General features: G+C 38.0%; 1 protein-coding gene across 6 annotated transcripts in view; it reads left to right on the top strand.

The window, feature by feature from the left end:
* Positions 1-27,735, top strand: part of LOC5569990 (inactivation-no-after-potential D protein) — a 298,943-nt gene that overhangs the window by 134,067 nt on the left and 137,141 nt on the right. For all 6 annotated transcript variants that reach the window (XM_021844310.1, XM_021844309.1, XM_021844306.1 and 3 more), the window contains one exon: positions 10,508-10,628. In XM_021844310.1, coding sequence (XP_021700002.1) covers positions 10,508-10,628 — 121 coding nt within the window. The remainder of the gene's footprint in view (positions 1-10,507; positions 10,629-27,735) is intronic.

Below are 27,735 nucleotides of genomic sequence, written 5' to 3' on the forward strand. Positions count from 1 at the left end.
CAGATGAGCTAGAAGGTTGGTGTCTTAGGCAAAGTTGTTCAACAGACCAAGGGCTACCTGTCAGTAACAATCCTGATTGGGAATTTATCCGCTAGGTGGCGCTAGTAACAATTGTTTTTCAATCTTCTATATCTCAAGATCCTGATGAGCTAGAAGGTTGGTGTCTTCGGCAAAGTTGTTCAGCAGACCAATAGCTATCCGTCAGTAACAATCTTAGTTGGGAATTTATCCGCTAGGTGGCGCTAGTAACATTTTTCTTCAATCTTCTATAGCTCAAGATCCTGTAGAGCTAGAAGGTTGGTGTCTTCGGCAAAGTTGTTCAGCAGACCAAGAGCTACCTGTCAGTAACAATCCTGATTGGGAATTTATCCGCTAGGTGGCGCTAGTAACATTTTTTCTTCAATCATCTATATCTCAAGATCTTGATGAGCTAGAAGGTTGGTGTTTTCGGAAAAGTTGTTTAGCAGACCAAGAACTATCCGGCAATAACAATCTTAATTGGTAATTTATCCGCTAGGTGGCGCTAGTAACATTTTTTCCAACATCTCAAAATTTTGATGAACTAGAAGGTTGGAGTCTTCGGCAAAGTTGTTCAGCAGATCAAGGGCTATCTGGCAGCAACAAACCTAATTGGGAATTTATCCGCTAGGTGGCGTTAGTAACAAATTATCTTCAATTTTATTTATCAAAAGTTAACAAGCAGTTCAATGTTCGGTGGCTCCAGTTTGCCTTCGGCAAAATTGTTCAAATCGTAGCGAAAATTTTAAACTCACATATTTTATGATCAATATTTTTCACGCTTGATTTGTAGCTTACGCAGCTCAACAGCCACAATACATGAGTTGGATCAACAATTTGTTTAAATGCTTTTTTTCACTCAAAGCCTTATATTTTATTTACGAGATTTTTTGGTGGAGCAAAGCCATGCTTAAGATATCTGGGTTCGATTCCCGGTAGGCCCAGGATCTTTTCGTAATGGAAATTTCCTTAACTTCTCTGGGCATAGAGTATCATCGTACCTGCCACACGATAAATATACAAATACGAAAATGGCAACTTTGGCAAAGAAAGCTCTCAGTTAATAACTGTGGAAGTTCTCATTGAACACTTAGCTGAGAATCAGGTTCTGTCCTAGTGAGGACGTAATGCCAATAAGAAGAAGAAGAAGAAGAAGAAGAAGAAGAAGAAGAAGAAGAAGAAGAAGAAGAAGAAGAAGAAGAAGAAGAAGAAGAAGAAGAAGAAGAAGAAGAAGAACGAGCTTTGGGCTAGTTCATCGCGGGACCAATGGCTTTACTTCCCTTCAGAAGGAAGTCGTTACTAAAATTTTTGATGGCTATCTCTTAGATGGGTCGCATTTTAGGTTCTCAGCGTATGTTCTAACCACTATACCGAGTCCATTTCCACACAGAGTCCTAATTCTTTGTTTTTCTGCTAGAATTATAACGCACCTTTCTAATGTAAACAATAACATTGAATTTTGACAGACGCTCAATGTGTTTCATGTTTGAATATTTTCAACGACATGAGCGTGAGCAAGTGATGCATCCAAAAATCGATTTTGCTTTTTAGGGAGAACCTCATGGTTGAAATTTGAGTGTCAATGTACCAATACTGGATGTTCGATAGATCAAGGGCCATCTGAAATGGAATACTGAACCAATATTCATTCACTATATGGTGCTAGTAACCTCTCCAATATTCTGAAGTTGGTGGTCCTAAATAGCTAAAAAATGATTTACTAAACAGTTTCTTCTTCTTCTTCTTTCTGGCGTTACGTCCCCACTGGGACAAAGCCTACTTCTCAGATTAGTGTTCTTATGAGCACTTCCACAGTTATTAACTGAGAGCTTTCTTTGCCGATTGACCATTCTTGCATTACACTTTTTTATACTAAATTTAGGGGAGGGATTTTACTGATTTTAGTATTTTATTTTTTGCAAAAAGTGAAGTGTTAGTTTTCAATTAGTCATTCTTGCATGTGTATATCGTATGGCAGGTACGGAGATACTCTATGCCCTGGGAATCGAGAAAATTTCCTTTACGAAAAGAATAATAGCTGCGCGTTTACCGCTACGGCTATCTGGGCCCCAACAGTTTAGAGCCCCAATATCTGTCTGAGAGTGATAAAATTGATTTTTGTTCCCTAGATGTCACTAGTGATATTTTCATAGAACATATCTAATTCAACAATATGATAAGCAGGAAGGTTAGTTTTTCGGCAAATATTATTGGATGGCTGAAATCTACCTAGTTGGGATCAAGTTGGTTAGAGTTTTAGTGGCGCTGCCATATTTTTTTAAGAAGATTTTTTTTTCAAGATCCTCGTACGCTAAAATATCGGTCTTTTAGGATTTTTTTCAAGCAACAAAAATCTTCCTTAAAACAATCCAACTGAAATGTTATAGACAACGGTTTAAATGTTCAACTTGCTGCTCAACGCTAAGGTTTAAAGTTAGAGCAAGCTGAGTAAAAGTAAATGCAAATAATGACACTGATAACAAAACTTGTTGAATTTGTTTTTTTGAGTTTTGAGTTATTAAAAATTTCTATGAGTTGATGTTTCTTAACTCAATATCGAAAACATTAATTTACTGGGATTGTGTGAAAAGTTATTCCCATGAATAATCAAAACGCAAGGGGATTCCTGTACCGAAAAAATCAATACTCAACGCGTAATGCACATCCAATATGCACATAAATTGAAAAGTTATATGGAATAATTTTGTATGGCAAAATTCGTCTGATGTACTATGTACTTCACGATATTGAAAACTATATGTATGTATGTACTTCAAGATATTGAAAACTATATTCAGGAAAGTATTTTTAGTACCGGTTGTACATAATGGAGAAAAAAAAAATTCCTCACAAATGTCTTTGTCAAACAAACATTTTGATATTCGGGAAATTTCTAGTGATATATCTTTCTCCATAAAAATGAAACGATTGTAATTTTTTTGCTCAACTGTAGGTATAATCGTAGCCGATAGTATATTTTTAAAATATTAGGAATTTTATCAGGATTATAGGATAGCAAAAATCCTACCATCGCAGTCTAGAAATATATACTGTAGACAACAACCTTCTAGCGGATGAATTCTCAATAAGATTTTTCTCCGCCAGATGTATAGTACATTTTCGATTTTGGCAACATGCCAAAAAACCTTTATGATGCCCAAATCGAACCGTGCAAAATAGAACGGTTGTTTTAATTGAAGAAAAAATGTTACTAGCGCCACCTAGCGGATAAATTCCCAATCAGGATTGTTACTGACAGATAGCCCTTGGTCTGTTGAACAACTTTGCCGAAGACACCAACCTTCTAGCTCTACAGGATCTTGAGCTATAGAAGATTGAAGAAAAATTTTACTAGCGCCACCTAGCGGATAAATTCAAAACTAAGATTGTCACTGACGGATAGCTATTGGTCTGCTGAACAACTTTGCCGAAGACACCAACCTTCTAGCTCTACAGGATCTTGAGCTATAGAAGATCGAAGAAAAATGTTACTAGCGCCACCTAGTGGATAAATTCCCAACTAAGATTGTTACTGACGGATAGCTCTTGGTCTGCTGAACAACTTTGCCGAAGACACCAACCTTCTAGCTCATCAGGATCTTGAGATATAGAAGATTGAAAAACAATTGTTACTAGCGCCACCTAGCGGATAAATTCCCAATCAGGATTGTTACTGACAGGTAGCCCTTGGTCTGTTGAACAACTTTGCCGAAGACACCAACCTTCTAGCTCTACAGGATCTTGAGCTATAGAAGATTGAAGAAAAATTTTACTAGCGCCACCTAGCGGATAAATTCAAAACTAAGATTGTCACTGACGGATAGCTATTGGTCTGCTGAACAACTTTGCCGAAGACACCAACCTTCTAGCTCATCAGGATCTTGAGATATAGAAGATTGAAAAAAAATTGTTACTAGCGCCACCTAGCGGATAAATTCCCAATCATGATTGTTACTGACAGATAGCCCTTGGTCTGTTGAACAACTTTGCCGAAGACACCAACCTTCTAGCTCTACAGGATCTTGAGCTATAGAAGATCGAAGAAAAATGTTACTAGCGCCACCTAGTGGATAAATTCCCAACTAAGATTGTTACTGACGTCTGCTGAACAACTTTGCCGAAGACACCAACCTTCTAGCTCATCAGGATCTTGAGATATAGAAGATTGAAAAACAATTGTTACTAGCGCCACCTAGCGGATAAATTCCCAATCAGGATTGTTACTGACAGGTAGCCCTTGGTCTGTTGAACAACTTTGCCGAAGACACCAACCTTCTAGCTCTACAGGATCTTGAGCTATAGAAGATTGAAGAAAAATTTTACTAGCGCCACCTAGCGGATAAATTCAAAACTAAGATTGTCACTGACGGATAGCTATTGGTCTGCTGAACAACTTTGCCGAAGACACCAACCTTCTAGCTCATCAGGATCTTGAGATATAGAAGATTGAAAAAAAATTGTTACTAGCGCCACATAGCGGATAAATTCCCAATCAGGATTGTTACTGACAGGTAGCCCTTGGTCTGTTGAACAACTTTGCCGAAGACACCAACCTTCTAGCTCTACAGGATCTTGAGCTATAGAAGATTGAAGAAAATTTTTACTAGCGCCACCTAGCGGATAAATTCAAAACTAAGATTGTCACTGACGGATAGCTATTGGTCTGCTGAACAACTTTGCCGAAGACACCAACCTTCTAGCTCATCAGGATCTTGAGATATAGAAGATTGAAAAAAAAATTGTTACTAGCGCCACCTAGCGGATAAATTCCCAATCATGATTGTTACTGACAGATAGCCCTTGGTCTGTTGAACAACTTTGCCGAAGACACCAACCTTCTAGCTCTACAGGATCTTGAGCTATAGAAGATCGAAGAAAAATGTTACTAGCGCCACCTAGTGGATAAATTCCCAACTAAGATTGTTACTGACGGATAGCTCTTGGTCTGCTGAACAACTTTGCCGAAGACACCAACCTTCTAGCTCATCAGGATCTTGAGATATAGAAGATTGAAAAACAATTGTTACTAGCGCCACCTAGCGGATAAATTCCCAATCAGGATTGTTACTGACAGGTAGCCCTTGGTCTGTTGAACAACTTTGCCGAAGACACCAACCTTCTAGCTCTACAGGATCTTGAGCTATAGAAGATTGAAGAAAAATTTTACTAGCGCCACCTAGCGGATAAATTCAAAACTAAGATTGTCACTGACGGATAGCTATTGGTCTGCTGAACAACTTTGCCGAAGACACCAACCTTCTAGCTCATCAGGATCTTGAGATATAGAAGATTGAAAAAAAATTGTTACTAGCGCCACCTAGCGGATAAATTCCCAATCAGGATTGTTACTGACAGGTAGCCCTTGGTCTGTTGAACAACTTTGCCGAAGACACCAACCTTCTAGCTCTACAGGATCTTGAGCTATAGAAGATTGAAGAAAAATTTTACTAGCGCCACCTAGCGGATAAATTCAAAACTAAGATTGTCACTGACGGATAGCTATTGGTCTGCTGAACAACTTTGCCGAAGACACCAACCTTCTAGCTCATCAGGATCTTGAGATATAGAAGATTGAAAAAAAATTGTTACTAGCGCCACCTAGCGGATAAATTCCCAATCATGATTGTTACTGACAGATAGCCCTTGGTCTGTTGAACAACTTTGCCGAAGACACCAACCTTCTAGCTCTACAGGATCTTGAGCTATAGAAGATCGAAGAAAAATGTTACTAGCGCCACCTAGTGGATAAATTCCCAACTAAGATTGTTACTGACGGATAGCTCTTGGTCTGCTGAACAACTTTGCCGAAGACACCAACCTTCTAGCTCATCAGGATCTTGAGATATAGAAGATTGAAAAACAATTGTTACTAGCGCCACCTAGCGGATAAATTCCCAATCAGGATTGTTACTGACAGGTAGCCCTTGGTCTGTTGAACAACTTTGCCGAAGACACCAACCTTCTAGCTCTACAGGATCTTGAGCTATAGAAGATTGAAGAAAAATTTTACTAGCGCCACCTAGCGGATAAATTCAAAACTAAGATTGTCACTGACGGATAGCTATTGGTCTGCTGAACAACTTTGCCGAAGACACCAACCTTCTAGCTCATCAGGATCTTGAGATATAGAAGATTGAAAAAAAATTGTTACTAGCGCCACCTAGCGGATAAATTCCCAATCAGGATTGTTACTGACAGGTAGCCCTTGGTCTGTTGAACAACTTTGCCGAAGACACCAACCTTCTAGCTCTACAGGATCTTGAGCTATAGAAGATTGAAGAAAAATTTTACTAGCGCCACCTAGCGGATAAATTCAAAACTAAGATTGTCACTGACGGATAGCTATTGGTCTGCTGAACAACTTTGCCGAAGACACCAACCTTCTAGCTCATCAGGATCTTGAGATATAGAAGATTGAAAAAAAATTGTTACTAGCGCCACCTAGCGGATAAATTCCCAATCATGATTGTTACTGACAGATAGCCCTTGGTCTGTTGAACAACTTTGCCGAAGACACCAACCTTCTAGCTCTACAGGATCTTGAGCTATAGAAGATTGAAGAAAAATGTTACTAGCGCCACCTAGTGGATAAATTCCCAACTAAGATTGTTACTGACGGATAGCTCTTGGTCTGCTGAACAACTTTGCCGAAGACACCAACCTTCTAGCTCATCTGGGTTTTGAGATATACGTTGAATGGACGATGTGGCCAATTTTGGTACCCCAAGACAATCCGGAATAACTCCGGAACCACGTGGACCATATTCCCAAGTTTCCTGGACCATAAACTAGAGAAGTTTTTCGGGAAGTTCTGAAAATTTCAACAAAATCCATCGAGAAACAAAAAAGTTATGCACATTTTAGTGCGTTTTTTGCATGTGAAAAGTATGTTGGCTGGATGAAGGTTAAGATGAATGCCGACGATTGGATCATACTGGACGATGACATTTTTGGAGTCAGCACATATTCCGATAAAAACTGAAACAGAAAATGATCTTCGTATGATTTTGATTAAACAGTATAGTTTAAAGTAATATTTACTTACCTAGAAAACGTCCGTTTTGTTATAGTTAGTAAAAATAGTTCTTAAACAATTAAATAATTCCTCCTCCTCCGCGTCGTCGTGTCGTGTTGATTAATGTTGATGTTTAATTTTTCATCCAAATATGGGTAAAACAGCTACCCATATTTGGGTAAAGCAACTTTACCAATAATATGAGTGAACATTACCAATTTTTATTGGTAAATTGTACCTATATTATATGTTTTGTATCAACAACCTATAAATGGGTGAATCAACTACCTATTTATGGGTAATCTGATCTTAGCGTGTATATATTGACTAAACAAGATCATAAGATCTATAGTATTCTAAAAACCGATAGGCTTTTATTAAATAACTCACATAATATATTTAGCTACCAAATCGCTTCAACTATGTATATTACAAAATTGTCTTTTAGTAGAAATTATACCATTTCAAAAGCATTAAACAAATGCCTTCAAAAACATGGCTACCTAACATGGCCCCCTTTTTAATTAAACGTTTCTTGTATATAATGTATCGCTTGATGAACAAAGCGTTTTTAAATTATTATTGATACTATGCAGAATCGCCTTTCTCATTGTGTGGGAAATTTCTTGCAAGAAATGCCCAAGGAATCCATTTTTCTTTGATCGCAGTACGCAGTTGAAAGGATATGTCATTTCAAATGGAGCTAGCTGTAGGAAACTTCATCACCATTTCTTTTGAAGAAATTTTAACTTTTCCTGAACGCAACAGCATTCTTAGCTTTATTAGTTTCAAAATATGTGATGACACTGACCTATCTTGCCTTCTGACTCATCTTGCCCCTTCTTACCCTACTAATGAAAAAAAAAAAAAAAAATATTCACTTGTTATAGGTGGGCGATAGAATATTGTCAGTTGATGGAATAAACATAAGACAATCCTCACATGATCACGCACTGAAAACAATAAAAAATGCTGACAGTAAAATGGTTTTACAAGTACAAAGCCTTATCAAGAAGGTATGTTGAAACTACTGAATATACGTTATCTTTTTTTATTTTAATTGAATTTATTTTACCAGGTTGATGCAAGCGTCGAAACATCAACTTTGTTGAAAAAAAATACCACCACCAGTAACACCATGCAAAACTCCTGAGCCTCTAATCATACACGAAGGAAACGGAAATGTAAGTAATGATCGAAATCATGCATTTTTTGAACATCAGACAGATTAAAAATTTTGTTTGCAATAAAATATTTCACGAACTACGAACTCTATTTGTTACAATCCCTCGGTGTTGTGTCGCTCCCAACAACGTTACCGATCATGCCCCTCTGAACGATAAGGTTGCGCGCCGATGGACTTATGTCATATCGCCCATGTATTGTTAAAAAGAAGAAATGAAAAGAGAGCGATCTTTACCCTGATCAATCAAAAAAAGTAAAACGAAAGTCATTGAAGACACATGCAGAAATACTTAAAGCTAGTTATTTACATTTTTCTTAATTTATTTTCATTAAAATTATCTAAAACTACATGCTTATGTCTATGAAGGTAGTACGATTGATTCATAACTAAACGAATATAAATGAAAGCGGTTTTCCCCTAGATCTCACGATAAAACTCTTGCGATCTATACTAAAGTTGATGCTAACCTCAAAGTATCTAAACTAATTTCACCTTAAGATAATTAAGACAAAAACATACATGAATTAGACCAAATACTTACTAAATGACATATAGGCAGACCCAGGCCCATGGCACGGGTCGACTTCTAGCATAGTCAACATCTCCATGTGTTTACCCATTTTCGGGTAAATTGAATCGAGAGTGCAATCAGGACGCGAAGTTTTGTTTAATGTTTATGATCCGTAATCGAGCAAGTGTCGCAATAAAATAACTGATTGCTTGCTTGGAGGCTTGCAGGATGTCTTTAAATGTTTTCTCTCCTTCCAAAACTATCGAAATGTTGAAGGTGCTTCAACTTTTTAGCACATTATTAGCTGAATTAACAATATCAAAAATTGATAATCAAACCATAACAAACAATTAAACAAAACAATGGTCTTTGTTTTCACAGTTCTTACAACTGACAGTGGGCGATATTCACTTATCGCCCGGGACATCCTGGCTACGAAGAACACTGTGTATCGATATATGGTTGTCAGGGGCCTGGGCAGACCTTACAGATCTAATCAGGGACATAAAACATACACGCTTAGATGAGATTACCCATAAATGGGTATTTAAATCAACCAAATCTGGCTTTTTTCACATTACCTATAATATGGCTAAAACATACTAATAAAAAACGGTGAATTTTACCCATATTATGGGTAAACCGTTCATACTCAGATATTGTGTATTTCTTTCACAACTGGACTGCGAGGTGCGGCCTCATAAGTGCGAAAGTGTGAATAAAAGTACGGGATTGCATTGAATCACGTTGGTGTCTCCAGAGCACTTATTCTCTGATTTACAAAGAATAAGTCCCCCGAAGACATCAACCCGGTTTGATGCCGTTGCGCACTTTTGCGTTTCGTAAAATGGACTATGTCTGAACCAGACAAATATAAAAATCGAATGTACATCGGATTTTTTTCTCGTTCGAGATCAGTATTTGGTTAAAATTTTCATAATCGGAAGGTTTTAAAATATTCTATCGGTGAAATTTTTTCCATACATTTTGTATGGGCAGAAAAATGGCTAAAAAGTGGAAAAAAATCAAAATTTCACCGATGGAATATTTAAAAACTTCCCGATCAGGAAAATATAATCCACATACTAAACTCTAGCAAAAAAATCTAATGTACAATCGATTTTTATAACCGTCTGGTTCAGACATAGCGTGCACCCAGCGGTCCGACACCGATGCAAACACGGGACTGTCACATGAAAAGGCCTTTGATAGTGTTGCGTAGTACCTGCCAGACACAGCTTATAAACAGCTGTGTAGATTCGTCAAATTTGTTGGTAAAAGGCTCGCATAAAAGTTTTCTTTCATATGTAGGATAATCAAAGTATTTTGGACTAACCGTTACGCTATCTATATTGCAATTTTAGAGATAACTTTCCGTTCTACAATTGAACACAAAGCTACGGCAGTTATTACATTACTGATTTTTCACAAAGCACCATCGATCGTCTACAATGATACCGTGGAATTCACGCTAATGATTGTTGTTTTCTGCTGTTTCTCAAAGCTATGGACTTTGGACCCTATGGTTTAAAGCCGCATGATCAAAGCTTCGAGAATGTTTACATTCACATTATCAAAATATCAGTTAGAAGATTTCTCAAAGCTTGGCATTACGAAAATGGAGCGTAAACATTTCAACATAATTGAATTATATAGCATTGCAAATCAATCTAAATTAAAAAATAAAAATATTTGTGTGACTCTCAAACACACAAAAAGTCGACTATGCTATTGTGTTTTATCCACTACCTTTTTAATATTGTTTCTATCTTTTCAGATAGCAGATGAAGAGGATAATCTAGAAAGCATCCCGAAACTGGAAGATGAAATTATATCAAAGGACACAAGTAAATTATCAGTAAAAAATGAAACACCCACACATAGAGAGTCCGATTCAGGCAAGTAAAACTTTTTCGAATTATGCAAATCATGTATATGTAGAGAGTAAGGTAAGGCAAAAGATCGACCTTAGTGGAATAATCGACATCATAGATGGAAAAAACGTCTATAACGACAAACAACACAGCACTGTCTAAGTGGGCCGTATTTCTTGAAGCTGCATGATTTCATGGATATGGAGCATCCGATGCACTGTTTGTCCTGAGACAAACAGTTTGTCGGATGTTGTAACATCCCAAGTTACCACGAAGCTATATTTGTATATTTGTATTCATCTGACTCTGTGTCTTAATGAACAATTAAAGTTAAAAAAACAACAAACAACTATTTGAAACGCATATTGAAGACAAAGACAATGAATAACTTAATTCTAACACTTTAAAAATACGTCAAAGAAATATCAAATATCTTCCCGTTCTTCCTCGCGTAACACTCGTTCAATCTGTTGTCGCAATGTAGAAGTTGTCAAGTCGAAATCTAAGAGATGATATTGACTTCGCAGCACCAATCTGGAGTTCGCCGGTTGGACTTCCGAAGCGAAGTTTCGAACGAAATAACTGTCATTGCTCTGCCGGCTCGGTTTCTATCTCGACTGTTTTTGAAAACAGTCCGACATCACGTCGACGAAAGAAGTTTCACCACAATGGAGGATTTCCTGGATAAAAACGTACTAATCAGTGAATGGAATAAACCATAAATGTACAATATAATGTATTGGATGCAATACAGCGTATTGTAAGTGAACGTCGAAGCAACATTATCTTTGTTTGAATATACACTCAGAAATAAAAATAGTCACAGAATTACTAAACTTTATGCATTAATGACTATTTTCTATATGCCTCTCTTTCATAATGGTGTTCATTTCTACACTAAATGTTATTTCGCCTGGGTTGAAGCTTAGCGATGCTTCAACCCAGGCGAATTGACAAACAGGAATAAAATTCCCTGCAGAATGAAAGAGAGGCCGATAGAAAATAGTCATAGCCGTGTTTCTGATTGTAAAATTCAAAAACAATATAAAATATTGTAACAGAACACTGTATTGATTTTTATAAGTTTTATACCTTACAATTTTGGTCAAATTTCTATTTTCACGTAAAACAACTGCTGTTTTTTTTTCTATATAGCTTGACTGAAAGAAGTAAACAAAACAAGTTCAGAAAGCAAGAAATGTTGGGTGAAAAATATTCAAAAAGTAAATATAAGTAGTTTTGTAGAAGTCACTTGACATTAGCTGTGATAACGAATGCAACCATGATAAATATTTTTACTTCCATAGGAGTCAAAATGCTTTTGCTACTGTTGGCACAGATATACGATAATTTGGGGGGCACTCCATACAAAATACAAATTCTATACTTTTCACCATGAATTGAAATCGAGAGGGATTCGCGATAAGGGCCTATCTGACAAATCAATAACAATGAGAAAATAACCAATGAAATTCTCATGTGCAATTTTTAATCCCAATTGGAGAAAATATAGTCAAACTTTAACCTTTTCACTTTAATACACATTTCATAAACCTAGTTTTAAAATCCTCATGAATACCACACACATCTCCTTCAATTTCTCTAGCTATTGCGTACTAAAAAAAAATATTATAAGGTTTCGCCTAAAACGTACTCGAGAATGCCAGTATCGCCCAATGTTATGAGCCTGTAATCGATATTATTTTCAGTGTCGCCTATTACTTTTGCGCCGTGTTTACACTCTGGTTCCAAGTAAGCCCACCATGTACGCCTTGTTTATTTTTTGTTTGCAGTGTCGCCGTTTACTCTCGCCGTGTTTTGATTTCGATTTCAGATGCGCCCATCACTTTGATAAACAAAAACACAGGCGTAATCAATACAGTGAGTGGTTTTGAATGAGGTGAAGTTTCGTCTTCTACTAATTTGCGTTTTTTGAATAGTTTAATTATCGATAGGGGAAAAAGTTTAACTGCAGTGAATAGACAATCGAGCTACAATTTCAACGCCATATTTTCTTGAATTGTCTACATTTTGTCAGTTTCGCCTAATTCGCGAATCTTTCTAGAAATACAGTTCGTTGAATTGTTTTTGTATTGTACAACAATACACAAATAGCTATTCAAGACAATATATCGTATTGTATTTTCAAAATTTATGTATGAGAAAATATCTATATTTGTATTTTTACGATACTTAACAACCTATGCATTATATTGGAAAATCTCATATACCATACAGTGAACTGTTCAAAACAATATATTGTACTGTAAATGTATTGTCATTATACAATATACTGTATTGTATTATTGGATGGTACTGTTACAATACGTTATATTGTTTTTGAATAGACCATTTCCGTGAATTTTTTTTATTTGCCTTTTTGCTTTCTGTCAATTTACTGAACAAACTTTCCTAAGGAACCGATATGTTTTTAAGCCTTTAAGTATTGGAAAACAACGAAAAACTGGCGGCACGTTAGTTTACCCCTTGGTCCCTTACAATTTATTTCTCTCCGATTTTTATCCGACCCCATTTTTCCCTATGATTTTTTCTCCACATCGTGGTAAACATTTGATCTGCTGGTTCGGTTGGTTCGGATCAATCATGACAGATAGAAGTGCTCAAGAAGACGTTGCGGAAAATTCTCCGTCTCTGTCCCTCTTCCATTAACCTCAATTGACTGTCTTGGTCTTGATGTTCCTGCTGAAAATGTTTCGATTTGTTTATATGGAGTTGACATTCACTGCGGGAAATGTTGACATTTTTTATATGGAGATTCGAGGTTATGTCAGGCGTGCAACGATCTACCTTTGTTTATGTTTTCATCCATTATCATTGCGCTGTTCTATTTGCTCATAATATGGCTTTTTGTCATCATCTGATCACAAGCAGCAGCTTCACCAAGAGGAAAGAATATGAGAAGCTGTTCCTGTGCAGCCTAAACTTTATTAATATTTTTGGATGCCGTTTATGGGCTTGCTTGGGCACGTCAGGAGTTAATCATCAATATTAACCTCCTTTTCCAAGCAGCCTAGATAGCCGCGTAGTGTCGGTAGCGGTTTTTTCAACTGGCTAAGAATTAACACTACGGACTGCCTGTTCCGGTGGTAAAAGTCCACCTCACAGGTGACCCCTAATTTATGGTGTGATGCGTACCGTGCCTAGGAATGAATGGTTAGGGGGGTCTAAATAAAACCTAACCGCTAACGGAGCCTGTGGGGTACCAGGGCGCCCTCCACAGTATTGAGTCCTTCCTGTGCTACCCGGAGCAATGGTGCAGGTGACCTTGTGTTTCTCCGAGATAATCGGCTGCCCTTCTTCAGTCTCTATCCTGAGGCTTAATAAGGGTGGGATTATGAATATGTTGACATTTAATTTAAATTATCACCTATATGGATTCGCATTATGCGTTTTACACAGTGTATTCTGTGCTCTTTCGCCTTTGGCGACTTTAAATAGATACCGATCTGGTTTTTTCGTTGCTGGTCTTTTTCGTGCTGAGATTGTAAAAAGCTTAATCCTGCCTAGTTTGGGTAGTGGCTACGGTTAGGTTAGCTCAGATCAATCTTCAGCATAAAAGAACAGCAACGATCAATCTTTGCAGACTCATGCAAAATGGTGCAGCCCAAGTGGCGCTAGTTCAAGAACCCTACTTTCGTAGAGGGAACTTCTATCTAGGTAACCTTGTGGACCCAGTTTTTGCTACTTTCAGCAAACTTGAAATGGCAAACTCGCGCTCCATGCCCCGCGCATGCGTGCTCGTTAATAAAGCAATCGTTGCTACACTCATTTCTGAGTTAACTACCAGAGATGTATGTGCTGTCACAATCGATGTTTCTGTTGGTGACCTAAACAGGAAATACGTCTATTGTTCGGTATATTTACCACATGATGAACCATCCCCAACGGATGACTTCAAACGAGTTGTCGTACACTGCGTAACAAAAGGCCTTCCGCTGATTGTGGGCAGTGATGCTAATGCTCATCACATCATCTGGGGCAGCTCAGATATCAATTTGAGAGGCTCCAGTCTGATGGAATACTTAAGTAGTACAGACCTTGGATTACTTAACATAGGCAATCGCCCAACCTTCATGGTTTCTAATAGAGAAGAAGTGTTAGACATAACGCTCTGCTCGAATAGAATCAGTCACGAGTTGACGAATTGGCATGTATCAGATGAGGAATCATTATCTGATCATCGCTACATCTTCTTTGAACATTCAAATGTAACTGCGCAGACTTTGCGTTTTAGGAATCCCCGGTCTACAAACTGGGAACTCTATATTGAATTGGTTGCGACCAAATTTCATGGATATTCTCCGTCCATTGAAAATCCAAGTGATCTGGATGATGCCGTTGATACTACAACATCCTACATTATGGAAGCTTTTGAAGAAGCATGTCCTCTGCGGTCTGTAAAGACTACAAGAGGGACCCCATGGTGGAATTCCGATCTGACTAGACTCAGGAAACAATGTAGAAAGAGTTGGAACAGACGCCGTTCAGCTGGATCAGAGTCGTTCAAGTCGGCTCGCAAGGCTTACAAGAAGGCTCTTCGTTCTGCTGAACGATTCGGCTGGAAAAACCTTTGTACAAATGTTTCCAGTTTGAGTGAAGTCAGTCGGCTGAACAAAATCCTTGCAAAATCTAAGGATTTCCAAGTGAACGAAATTCGCTTACCTAATGGTGACTTTACTTCTTCCGATGAAGAAGTTTTAGAATGTTTATTCAATACACACTTCCCCGGATGTGTGGACATAGCATCTACGGATGAACCAAATTTCTTTTCATGTAGTTACGAGTCTCTGGCCTCGGCTCGCAGTATCGTAACTACTGAATCGATTCAATGGGCACTTAATAGTTTTGCTCCTTTCAAATCTCCAGGAGCAGATGGGATTTATCCTGTTCTGCTCCAAAAGGGATTTGAGTTTATCAAACATGTTTTGAAAAAGCTACTTGTAAGCAGTTTTGCTACCGGGTACATTCCCAGATCCTGGCGTGATATTACTGTAAAGTTTATCCCGAAAGGAGGACGTGCGTCGTATAAAGAAGCGAAGAGTTTTAGACCAATCAGTCTGACCTCTTTTCTTCTGAAATGTCTGGAACGCATTATCGATCATCACATCCGTGATGTTTATTTGGCAAACATGCCTCTTCATGTGAATCAACATGCTTACCAATCTGGAAAGTCCACTGTGACTCTTTTACACAAAGTTGTATACGATATCGAGAAAGCATTCGCTCAGAAGCAATCCTGCTTGGGTGTTTTCTTGGATATTGAGGGTGCTTTTGATAACGTGTCTTTCGATGCCATATTGGAAGCCGCACGAAACCATGGGCTACCTACAATGATTACCAATTGGATTCATCAAATGCTCAGAAACCGACATCTCTTCTCGACATTGCGTCAAGCAGCGATTCGAAAATTGAGTGTTTGCGGATGCCCCCAAGGGGGAGTCTTGTCACCACTTTTGTGGAATCTCGTAGCAGATACGCTATTGAGGCAACTCAATAATTACGGTTTTCCAACTTATGGATTTGCTGACGACTATCTAGCTCTGATAGTTGGTATGTGCATAAGCACCCTATTCGACCTGATGCAAAGTGCTCTTCAGGTAGTCGAGAGTTGGTGTCGCCAATATGGCCTTTCGGTTAACCCGAATAAAACATCTATTGTTCTTTTTACGGAAAGACGAAACCGCGATGGAATTCGACCTTTACGTCTTTTTGGCACTGAGATTAATGTGACTGATCAAGTAAAGTATGTCGGAGTCATTCTAGATTCCAAACTTTCATGGACACCTCACATTGATTTCAGAGTCAAAAAAGCTTGCATGGCCTTCGGTCAATGCCGGCGAACCTTTGGTAAAACTTGGGGCCTCAAACCCAAATATATCAAATGGATTTACACAACAGTTGTTCGACCAATATTGGCATATGGATGTCTTGTGTGGTGGCAAAAGGGCGAAGTGAGAACAACCCAATCAAAATTGGGCCATCTCCAAAGGATGTGCTTGATGGCGATGTCTGGTGCGTTCTCTACAACTCCCACAGCAGCGCTCGAGGCCCTTTTCGACGTTGTGCCACTACACATACATCTTAAACAAGAAGCACTTTCTTGCTCTTACCGTTTATGGGTACTGGATCTACTGGAGAAAAATCCAGTGAATCGTAGATCTACACACACTTCGTTGTTTCCACTTTTGGTGAATTGGGACAAAATTGTCCTTGCTCCAAGTGATCTCACAATTGCTTGTCATTTTCCTTACAGGACATTTACCACACAATTCCCTTCACGGGAAGAGTGGACGTCTGGCTATTTGGAAAGAAGTATATCAAACAATATAGTATGTTACACTGATGGCTCCCTTCTTGAAGGTAGAGCTGGTGCAGGAGTATACTCTCGTGAGCTAAGGCTGAATCAGTTTTACTCACTTGGTAGAAACTGCACCGTTTTTCAGGCGGAAATATTTGCTCTTATGTGTGGAGTGCAATCAGCACTTCAACAGCGCGTAATGGGTAAAGTCATATACTTCTGTTCAGATAGTCAGGCTGCTATAAAAGCTCTCGCTTCGGCCAACTCAAGGTCGAAGCTTGTTATCGCATGTCGAACTCAAATTGAGGAACTGAATTCAGTCAATAGACCATTTCCGTCAGACCTTACCCCCTATTTTTATATTTTTCTTCGAAAGACGATTATTTTTAATGATTATTGACGCTTTCAGATCTAATTTATATGCACTCCTGATTTTATTGTAAATTTTTGAAAATTCGAGAATTTACCATATTTTGAGTAGTGCGGCACAGTTGTTTCAACCCTGTGGGTAAACAAAGTGGAGATTTTCCCACAACTTTCAAAACCCCTGCGCTGAGTGTTTGTAGATATGACGAAATGTCAATGTCAAATCAAGCACACGAGACGACACGACAAAATGGAGAAATCTGAGAGAAATCTGAGGTCCGATGGGCAAGCTTCGTTGTAAATGAAGCCCATCCTTTACTATTGTACGTATAACAAAAACTTTTACCGGAAGACGACTGCTAATAGACCGTTTTAAGCTTAGCAAGTGATGGAATTCTCCTTGGAAGCATTTCTGCAACGCTGCGGAACGTTTTCTACAAGAGGGGCATATTAGCCGGTTTGTTTTGAAACGTCAAGAATTGGACCGTTTGCAGATTTTTCGGGGAGACCTACGAGAATGGTAAAATGGGGAAGTATGTATAATCCATTGGTCATATGGTTCCGGAACAGCTTGACGACATAAGCAGCAGATATCAAACGGTAGGGTAAACAGGTATAGGCCCCCTAAGGAAAAACTGCTCTATCGCAGTGGCAAATCCATTACTTATACAGTTTTTGGTGTCAAAGTGTTATTTACTTAGTTAATCATGCTTTGCATGCAACTTTCTCTTGCCAGGTAGCTTCTAAAGCGAGTACAAGACGTTATCTGCAAACGGTCCAATTCTTGACGTTTCAAAACAAACCGGCCAATATGCCCCTATTGTAGAAAACGTTCCGCAGCGTTGCAGAAATGCTTCCAAGGAGAATTCCATCACTTGCTAAGCTTAAAACGGTCTATTAGCAGTCGTCTTCTGGTAAAAGTTTTTGTTATAAGTACAATAGTAAAGGATGGGCTTCATTTACAACGAAGCTTGCCCATCGGACCTCAGATTTCTCCATTTTGTCGTGTCGTCTCGTGTGCTTGATTTGACATTGACATTTCGTCATATCTACAAACACTCAGCGCAGGGGTTTTGAAAGTTGTGGGAAAATCTCCACTTTGTTTACCCACAGGGTTGAAACAACTGTGCCGCACTACTCAAAATGTGATAAATTCTCGAATTTTCAAAACTTTACAATAAAATCAGGAGTGCATATAAATTAGATCTGAAAGCGTCAATAATCATTAAAAATAATCGTCTTTCGAAGAAAAATATAAAAATAGGGGGTAAGGTCTGACGGAAATTGTCTATTCTGTAAACCTTGTATGGGTACCTGGCCATTCTTCCATCGCTGGAAATGAATTGGCTGATGAGCTAGCTCGCGATGGAGCATCGCATGACTTCATTGGCCCTGAGCCGGCGATTCCAATTTCGAAGTGCTGGGTGAAGCTTCAGATAAACTCTTGGGCGGCAACTCAGCACAAGCAATATTGGAATAGTTTGGAGTCATGTCGTCAAACAAAATTGTACATTACTGAGCCATCTCCAAAGGTGGCGAAGTATTTAACAAATCTGTCAAAGCAGAATTGCCGTCTCTTGGTCAGAGCGTTGACAGGCCACTGCCGACTCAACTATCACATGGCAAATATTCAGCGTGCTGACTCGTTTGTATGTGGTAGTTGTGACTCCGATTATGGAACTTCGTATCACCTGATATGTAACTGTCCAGTTTTTGCGCAAATGCGATTCCAATTATTTGGTAAACACTTATTAAGTAAAACTGAATTCAGAAGCCTGAATCTTCAGGACATTCTGTTATTCTTAACCCGCTGTGGTAATGAGCTATAGGCTCTCTTTACGCTCATGGCGTTTTGCAGTGCCCTTTTTAGGGCGCTGTTCGAACCCATTGTGGTATGGAGCTATATGCTCTCATTTCGCTTATGCGATTTTCCCTCTTCAAGGGACCCCATTCCTATTTCCTCCCATCTTTCCCTTCCCTCTCCTCTCCCATCGGGTAGATGATGAAATAGGCTCAAATATGGCGATGGCACAAATCTCCCAACTGGTGGGGAACGTGCCTTTGGAGCCGGCCTTCTGATACCTGATACCTGTGCAGCCTAAACTTTATTAATATTTTTGGATGCCGTTTTGCTTTGATGATAGTGAAAGGGAAAGATCACGACGAAACATTTCGCAACCACCATCTCTTTCGCCTGGGCTGCTGTGATGCTCCTTGGATATTTATAAAAGGAGTCCAGCTCTCTTCCGGTTTTATGGTCGATGGTGATGAGGATTGCACGGCATAGCAGTATACTGTTTTTGAAGCTGCTTTATCTCAACTGGAAATCTGGCCGACAGTAAGAGATCCTCGATTGGCACATCCATCATTTGGTTTGGATTCCCCCAGTTTCCATGGGTGTGACCAGAACAAAATGTCGGGTGGAGAAATCTTCGTCCCTACCACAATTTTGCTGCCGGTCACAGCCCGGATGAGAGCAGAACATTTTTTGTAAACTATCGCGGAGCCCCGCAGTGGCTGTGGGTGGGGAGATGAAGAGGATTTTTGTTGTGGTCGTGAAGAATTTCGTGGTGACGGAGGACCATCAGATTGGTAGAACTGCGAAAAGTGACATTTCTTCCGGGAGATTTATTAGAGGATTAAATTAAATGGGGAAGCGCTTATGGTCCCAGTAAATAAACGAGGATGTGGCCTTATAGTTCCGGCGACCGTTTGGCCACATAAATACTTCTGAGCTTGCCACAGATTTCTTCGCAATGTTCTGGATTGATTCAGGTGTCGAAGATAATGGATGCGTGTCACTATTTCTCTCTTATTCTTTCACTGTGCTTATGCAGAGCGAATAGTGACGTCACTATTTGCGCAGCATAAGCATAGCGGAAGAATAAAAGAGAAAACTAACTAACGCATCCACGTCTACAAACACTCATCGCAGGGGTGGGATCGGAATTTGTGGAAAAATCTCCACTTTGTATACCCACAGGGTTGAAACAACTGTGCCGCACGACAGTTTCTACATAAAAAGTGGTGAATATCCAAGTTTTCAAAATATTGTAATAAAACAAGGAGTTCATATAAATCAGTTCCAAAAGCGTCAATAAACATTAAAAATAATCTACTTTCGAAGAAAAATATAAAAATAGGGGGTAAGATCTGACGGAAATGGTCTATTGTATTTTTTATCCGGATTGTCAGTTCGAGCGCGTCAAAATCCTTCCGATTGAAAATCTGGACAAACATTTCAAAAGGGCACATTGTCGTGGCACAGTTCTCCCACAAATCTCGTTTCAACATTTCTTGGGCTTCATCATAAAACAATATAATTTTCCGTCATAAATTAAACACTTTCTCAGCGTGACACAAAAAACCCGAAACCTCCATCCAAATTCTTTACCTACCAAAACATGCAGTCAGTAACGAAACCTTTTCCTTGTTTCCATAACCTTCTTAAAGTGCTTCCATATGCGCGCAATAAATTACACGCATATGCAAGACTCGAGTAGTTTACCAAACAACTGCCATTCTTGTTTAACCTACCTACTTCCTATTTTCTGTTGAACTCAAAACTTAGTTCTTAAGTGTCAAGTAAAATAAAATTCATTCCTATTTCGTAACTCCACACCAAGTAGTCGCATTGTGAAGATATATCTCAATATCCGAAGTCCGACCTGCCTCATGGCTGACCGTGACGAGTGTTAAAGTGCGCCTTCGTATAAAATCCATGCGACAGAAGTGCAAACGTCGTCCAAAAATAATAACCGTCAAAGTGCAGTTTAAGCTATGGGAAACGAATCGTCAACCCCGAAACAGGTGACTCACGAACAGATCGTGAGTATCATCAACGCCAGCAACGTAAAAGAAAAAGTGCAAAGTGAAAAAACCGCCAAATCGGTAGAATTAATCGCATACATTTTACTAACGGTGATATGTGTAGCCGCCTTGTTCCTAGTGTTCGACTCATCGTCAAGTACGAGCGAATCAAAAATCAAAGGGTCGTTGATCGGGCAATAAGCCTAAATAACGTCACCACATCTACGGCACCCGCGCATTAATCGAAGAATAAGAACAGACAGTGGACAAAAGTACGCGAACATTTAGACGCTAAACATAGAGGGAGTCAAATTAGTGAAGAGTGAAGAAGAACGATTTAAGTGAACTGACATCATAAGACGAAATGAGTGAAAAGATGAAGACCTGGTTAAGCGTAGCAATTTTGCTAACATCGTTAATAGTGGTATACCTGCTGTGGGTATGCCTAAAAGAAGAATTTAGTGACATTCTCCTCTTACGATGTTGAACATTTACACAACCAGAACCTGAACATAGTGCAATGCGTGTGTGTGAAACCACTCGAGAAGCATCGGAAAGGTAGCATTGGCCAAGAGCAGACTTATGCGTGACATCAGCTGAAACCGCCGCTCTTCCAGAACCAGCACATGCAGCGAAACAACAGGTGGCGATGGACACTGGCAGTAAACGATAAGTAGAACAAATCTTTATGAATCTCCTAATGTTATGCCGAAAAGGGTCATTATCGAAAAAGTAGGAATTCTACTAAAAATAGAACAGCATTTTAGAAAATCTATAAATCAAAATATTTCTAGTAATACTCTTGACACACATTTTAATAAGGCTATTAATTTATTCGCTGAAATAGATGAGCTTCTTTTAGAAAACCAAGACGAAATTCCAGATAAAGAATTTTTTACTTTTACTAGGCAATCAAGAAACGCAATAGAATATATTAAAGAAAGTGTCCGAGTTAGGAAAGTAACCAAAATTAATAATTTAAAACAAGTAGAAATGGCCACCGAAAATCCTTTTAATGACAAGCTAGCTGCATCGGTCTAGATGCCATTCGACGGCGATGCCGAAAAACTTTCCGCTTTCATTGACGGTGTAAAATTTTTGAAAAAGGTGTATACCCAAGCACAACACGAAACGTTAAAGCTATTCCTTTTAACGAGAATTTCAGGTAAAGCCCGAGATGCATTACCTAACAATATCCAAGAGACTACTATTGATGCGAAGATTGATCTCATCAAATCTGTCTGTGGAAGTAAAACTACTGCAGAACAGATATTGGCAAAAATTAAATCGGTCAAACGCGGATTGCCAAAACAACAATATTGTCAAGAAGTGGAAATTCTTTGCAATAAGCTTACCAATATTTACGTGAGAGAGAATGTTCCTCACGCGACCGCTAAAAAGTTAGCCACCAAAGCAGGTTTGGAAACTTTGATTAACAGTACATCTAACGAGACAGGAACATTTTCGACAATCGAAGAGGCAATCCAGAAAGTAAATGAGTTACCGGATAGTGTCGAGTCCAGTAACAGCATGAATCGTGTATTCCACGTAAATTCAAAAAGAATCATGCGAAAACGACAAACTCAGAACCGAGGGAACCATAATGTTGCTCCTAGTGGTTCCTATCAAAGTAACCAGCGTTACGGATCATACCCAATAGAGTGATTCCAAGCAACAGCACCAAAATTTGGTAAATTTTTTAATTCATTTTTTTCTATTGAGCTGAAACTTTGCACAGTTTTCCAGTTCCATCTAAATCGTCATTTTCCGATATCAAATCTTCAAGTTGAGTCACGACTAACTTTTCAAAAGGGTGTATGTGAAAATGGTTCAAAAATATTCAAAAAGCTGCACAGCAAAAACGGTTCGTTCGATTGTTAGACAACTAAAGAAACAAAGTTAGACAACTAAATAAAGATTCCAAAAAAAAAAAATACACACGGTAAAAAAAAATTTTTTTTTGCATTAAAAAACATAATTTTTGACACAAAAACTCAAATATCTCAAAACCCTATCGGAATACCAACGTAATTTTTTGAGGGAAAACGGTCCATTATATTAGCTATCTACCATAAAAATTTGGTGATGGTAAACCAATAAACAAAAAAGTTATGACATTTCAAACATGTCACAATATTCACATTTAGTAGAAAAAAAAATTTTTTTTTCGGTGTAAATTATTACGGGAACCGCAGTTTGTTGCTGATTTTATTGTTAAGGGCCTTGCGTGAATTAAACAAGTCGTTTTCATGTATTCATTAGTATTATGTATATTATATGTATAAATATTATGTATATGTATAAATATTATATGTATATGTATATATGTATAAATTAAAATGAATTAACAGATTACACGAAAATAAAATTTATTTTTACCAGGATATTGTTTTTTAGAGTATGATCGATGACTTTATAAATGTTATATATTGCGCATTTCTTTCACCACTGGACTATCGCAGAAATTTTTACAAGTGCGGGAACGCTAATAAAAGTGCGCGATTGAATCAAATCGAGTCGGTGTCTTCAGCGGGGTTATTCATCGCAGTCCAAAGAATAAGTGCTTTGAAGACACCAACATGATTCAATGCAATCTCGCACTTTTATTCGCATTTTCGCACTTATGAAGCCGCACTTCGCAGTCCAGTAGTGAAAGAAATACACAATATAAACTTTAAAAGTTTTGGATTTGGGTATGCGTTATGAGATCATGAAAACATTTTATTAATACTTATTTATTTATTTATTGTTATTCAATTTTTTTTACAATATCGAACACTTTTGCATCATTATCAGTACAGTTCGAGTATAGTTTTGCTTTAATTTTATTTTCTGACAATGGAATGAAACAGTGAAATTTTTGGGTTCCTTGGATCGTTTTCGCGTTATTATATTGCTCGCTGAGCTCTGATGCCGTTAATTCGTACTCTTCAGTAGTAGTAAACAAAATGTTAAATCTTCTTCTTTTCTGCGATTCACCCAATCAAATAGTTCTTTTGCAGTTTTAATTGGATGCTCACGTTCTTTGGCTAAACTTGCTCTTGTGGCCATGCGCTTTATGGTTCCTCCAATAGCATCACAAGGACCTTTGCCATGTGACGTAGCAAAGAAATGCCATTCTGCATCAATTCCGTACTTTGATTTAAATTGACATAGGCTCGAAAAATTCTTACGGTTTTTGTACTGCGATGCTGCTCCATCAGACATGAAATATATCTTTCTGATTTCTTTATCCTTATCAACGCGTAAAAAGTTAATCATTTTGGCAATGAACAAATTTACAGATACTGAGTCGTGTCTTAAATCTTCGGAAATTACAATAAAACTAAAATGTTCAATTTGCGTACTTCCATTGAAATAAATAACGAATGGATGAATTGTAGCTTGTTGTACGTTCCAGTGATGGGACTGCACTTCATCTTGCAATACAAAGCTATAGTTTTCAGAAAAATCACAAATGACTAAAAATTCACCATCTTGTAATGTATTTTTCGTATTTTTTAAAAAGCGGGATTGCTCTGTTTTAATAAAGTCGTGAGGAATTAAACTTTCTAATTTCAAGCAAAAAAATGACACAAACTCATCTACAGGTTTTACAATAGTTTCTAGGTCACACCTATCCGTGGTCACCCATTGCTCAAATGATAACTGATCAATATAATTTTCTTCAAACTCAGCGAATAAAGTATTTTCCAATGATGAAGAATCTGGACAATCCGAACAAGATCGTAGATAGCAATTTGATGTTGTATTTTCACACAAAAGACTACCAGTTAACATTTTAATATCCTTTGATAAATTGATTCTTTTCAAACTATGTAAGATTAGGTTAATATTTTCGTGTGTTGTGCACACACAAACATTATGTGTTCCTGAATTGGATAGAAGCTTGCATTGCCTTGGACGAAGGCTTGCAAATGAGGAAAAACCTACCTTAATATTTTCGTTAATTTCCTTGAAGCGTGTATACGCTTCTTTCAAAGTAGTCATCATTAATCGTTTTTGGATTGCTTGACGCTTTCCATCTTTTTTTACAGATACATAATCTTTTTGGCCAGGAATAGCTCTACTTACTTCATCGTCTTCAAAATATTGAATTATTTTTTCTTTTGTCTCATCTGTTAATGAAGTACTCGACCTAGCATTTTTGGTTGCAAGACAGTTATTTTTGAATTGTTTTGCCTCTTTTGCTGTATTTCTATTGGTTTTGAACTCATCAATGGCGTCTTGAATAGACCACGAGCTTGGCAGCATCGACAAAATCAATAATTTTTCTTTCCTTGTCGTGGCTAGATTCGAGAACCTTTCCTTCATATTCATAATTACCTCATCGTAGTCTGTATTTTCCACATCCTCAGGTCCTAATCTGAAGAGGTTTCTTCGTACAGCTTCGTTGATTTCACGGTATTTTTTCTCGGGATAATTGACGTAACCCATCTTCGTCCATTTAATCGGAGTCACTTTTATTCCAGCTATCCCTTCGTTGAAGCGTTCGATGTTGACCTTCTGGATGCACTCATCTTCTGATTGATTTGTTGAAACAGATGTCGCTGATGGTACCGTGGCAAGACTATCTGCACTTGGTACTTCTGGTAACTCCTCAGTTGTTGTCGGTGCATCTAGTAATTCCTCAGTTGTTGTTGTTTTCGAACTTCCTGCAACCTGATCCACCGATGATGTACAGATTGCCCGTTTGTCAACGTTTAAACGGCAGGACGTACAAATGCGTAAATTTGTATTCAATGTAGACATTGGAGCGTAACCAGCCGCTTTCAGTTTATCTATGGTGCTTTCGGTGAGATTTCGTAGCTCTTTCGAACACTTTTTTTTCTGCAAACGGCCTGCAACAGTTGAGAAAGCGACTACTCATGTTGCTCGTTAGATTTTAATAAACAAAATCACTTTTAAGTTTTTACTGACTAGTTTGGTGTCGTTTGCTTGACTGAAGAAAAATTTTACAATTAAATCTTTTATAACCATAGTGGTAGTATATTTTTAGCTTTTTCGTGAGTATGTTCATGGTATGTACCTATCATGTTTTTGATGTTGTTGAAGTTACTCGCTTTCTCCCAAATATGATTAACAAAGTCTATTCTCTACCAAGGCGGGTCTATACCCAGGTGTAATCAGATTTTAACTTTGTGGAGAAAACCAGCGCCGAGAAAACCGACCTGCTTTACGTATACTAGATCACCTGGGTATATACCCGCCTTGTTCTCTACGAGGTAAACTTTTTGCAGGTAAACTAGTCGTATACCTGTATAGAAAACTTTTTTTGTAGCTTTTGTCTTCAATATTAGATTTCTTATAGGTTTCTTTTATCAAAAGGTTTCAACACTATTGAGAGAATTTTTCTTCAGTTACGTACAATAAAAAATATGACACTATCAAGACTTTAGATCACAACACTGGATCGCGTCTAACTTTCTAATAGATGCTATAATAGTTATGAATAATTAAATAAAATATCATGAAAACAACTTGTTAACCTCATGTGGTACCCTTAACAAAAAATTCAGCAACAAACTGCGGTCCTAAAAAAAATTAACAATGAAAAAAAAAAAATTTCACTAAGTGTCAAATTTGTGAAATTGAAATGTCATAACTTTTTTGTTTATTGGCTTACCATCACCAATTTTTATGGTAGATAGCTAATATAATGGACCGTTTTCCCTCAAAAAATTACGTTGGTATTCCGATAGGGTTTTGAGATATTTGAGTTTTTGTGACAAAAATGATGTTTTTTAATGCAAAAAAAAATTTTTTTTACTGTGTGTATTTTTTTTTGGAATCTTTATTTAGTTGTCTAACTTTGTTTCTTTAGTTGTCTAACAATCGAACGAACCGTTTTTGCTGTGCAGCTTTTTGAATATTTTTGAACCATTTTCACATACACCCTTTTGAAAAGTTAGTCGTGACTCAACTTGAAGATTTGATATCGGAAAATGACGATTTAGATGGAACTGAAAAACTGTGCAAAGTTTCAGATATTTTTGAAATGGTCGATCAGAATCGACTTGCATGCCTCCGTGGAATCCCTCAATACGTTTTAATAACAATCAAAGTAGACCGTTCTCAAATAACAACAACTACCGTTATCGAACAGACAACCGTGGTCATGCACGCGGTTGTCCGCGACAATTGAACAGAATATATTTTGCTGACAATCAATCGAGCTCACCAACGCAAAACGTTTTTCCCAATCCGCCCCCGGGCGTGCAAAGCCAAGGTCAGCATTTCGCAAACACTAATACAGTAGGGCAGTATACACAATTAATGTAGCTGCCTCCAATTTCATTAATGTGCCAATTAGCGTATTTAATAAAAACTGTTCGTTCCTGGTAGATTCAGGAGCAGACATTTCATTACTGAAAACACGATGTATCTCACGTCCAGTATCAATTAATCAAAATAATACTTGCGTTTTACGCGGAATAACACCCGGTGAAGCTACATGCAGAGGAACAATCAATTGTTTTTCTTATATACAAAATACAGCTATGAATAGCCTGTTTCATCTGATAGAAGACGATTTCCCGATACCAACTGACGGTATACTGGGAAGAGATTTCCTTACTACATACCGATGTGAAATTAATTACGATACGTGGATTTTAGCAGCATACGTAAATAACA

Source organism: Aedes aegypti, chromosome 2 (assembly GCF_002204515.2).
Source record: "Aedes aegypti strain LVP_AGWG chromosome 2, AaegL5.0 Primary Assembly, whole genome shotgun sequence".
NCBI lineage: Eukaryota > Metazoa > Arthropoda > Insecta > Diptera > Culicidae > Aedes > Aedes aegypti.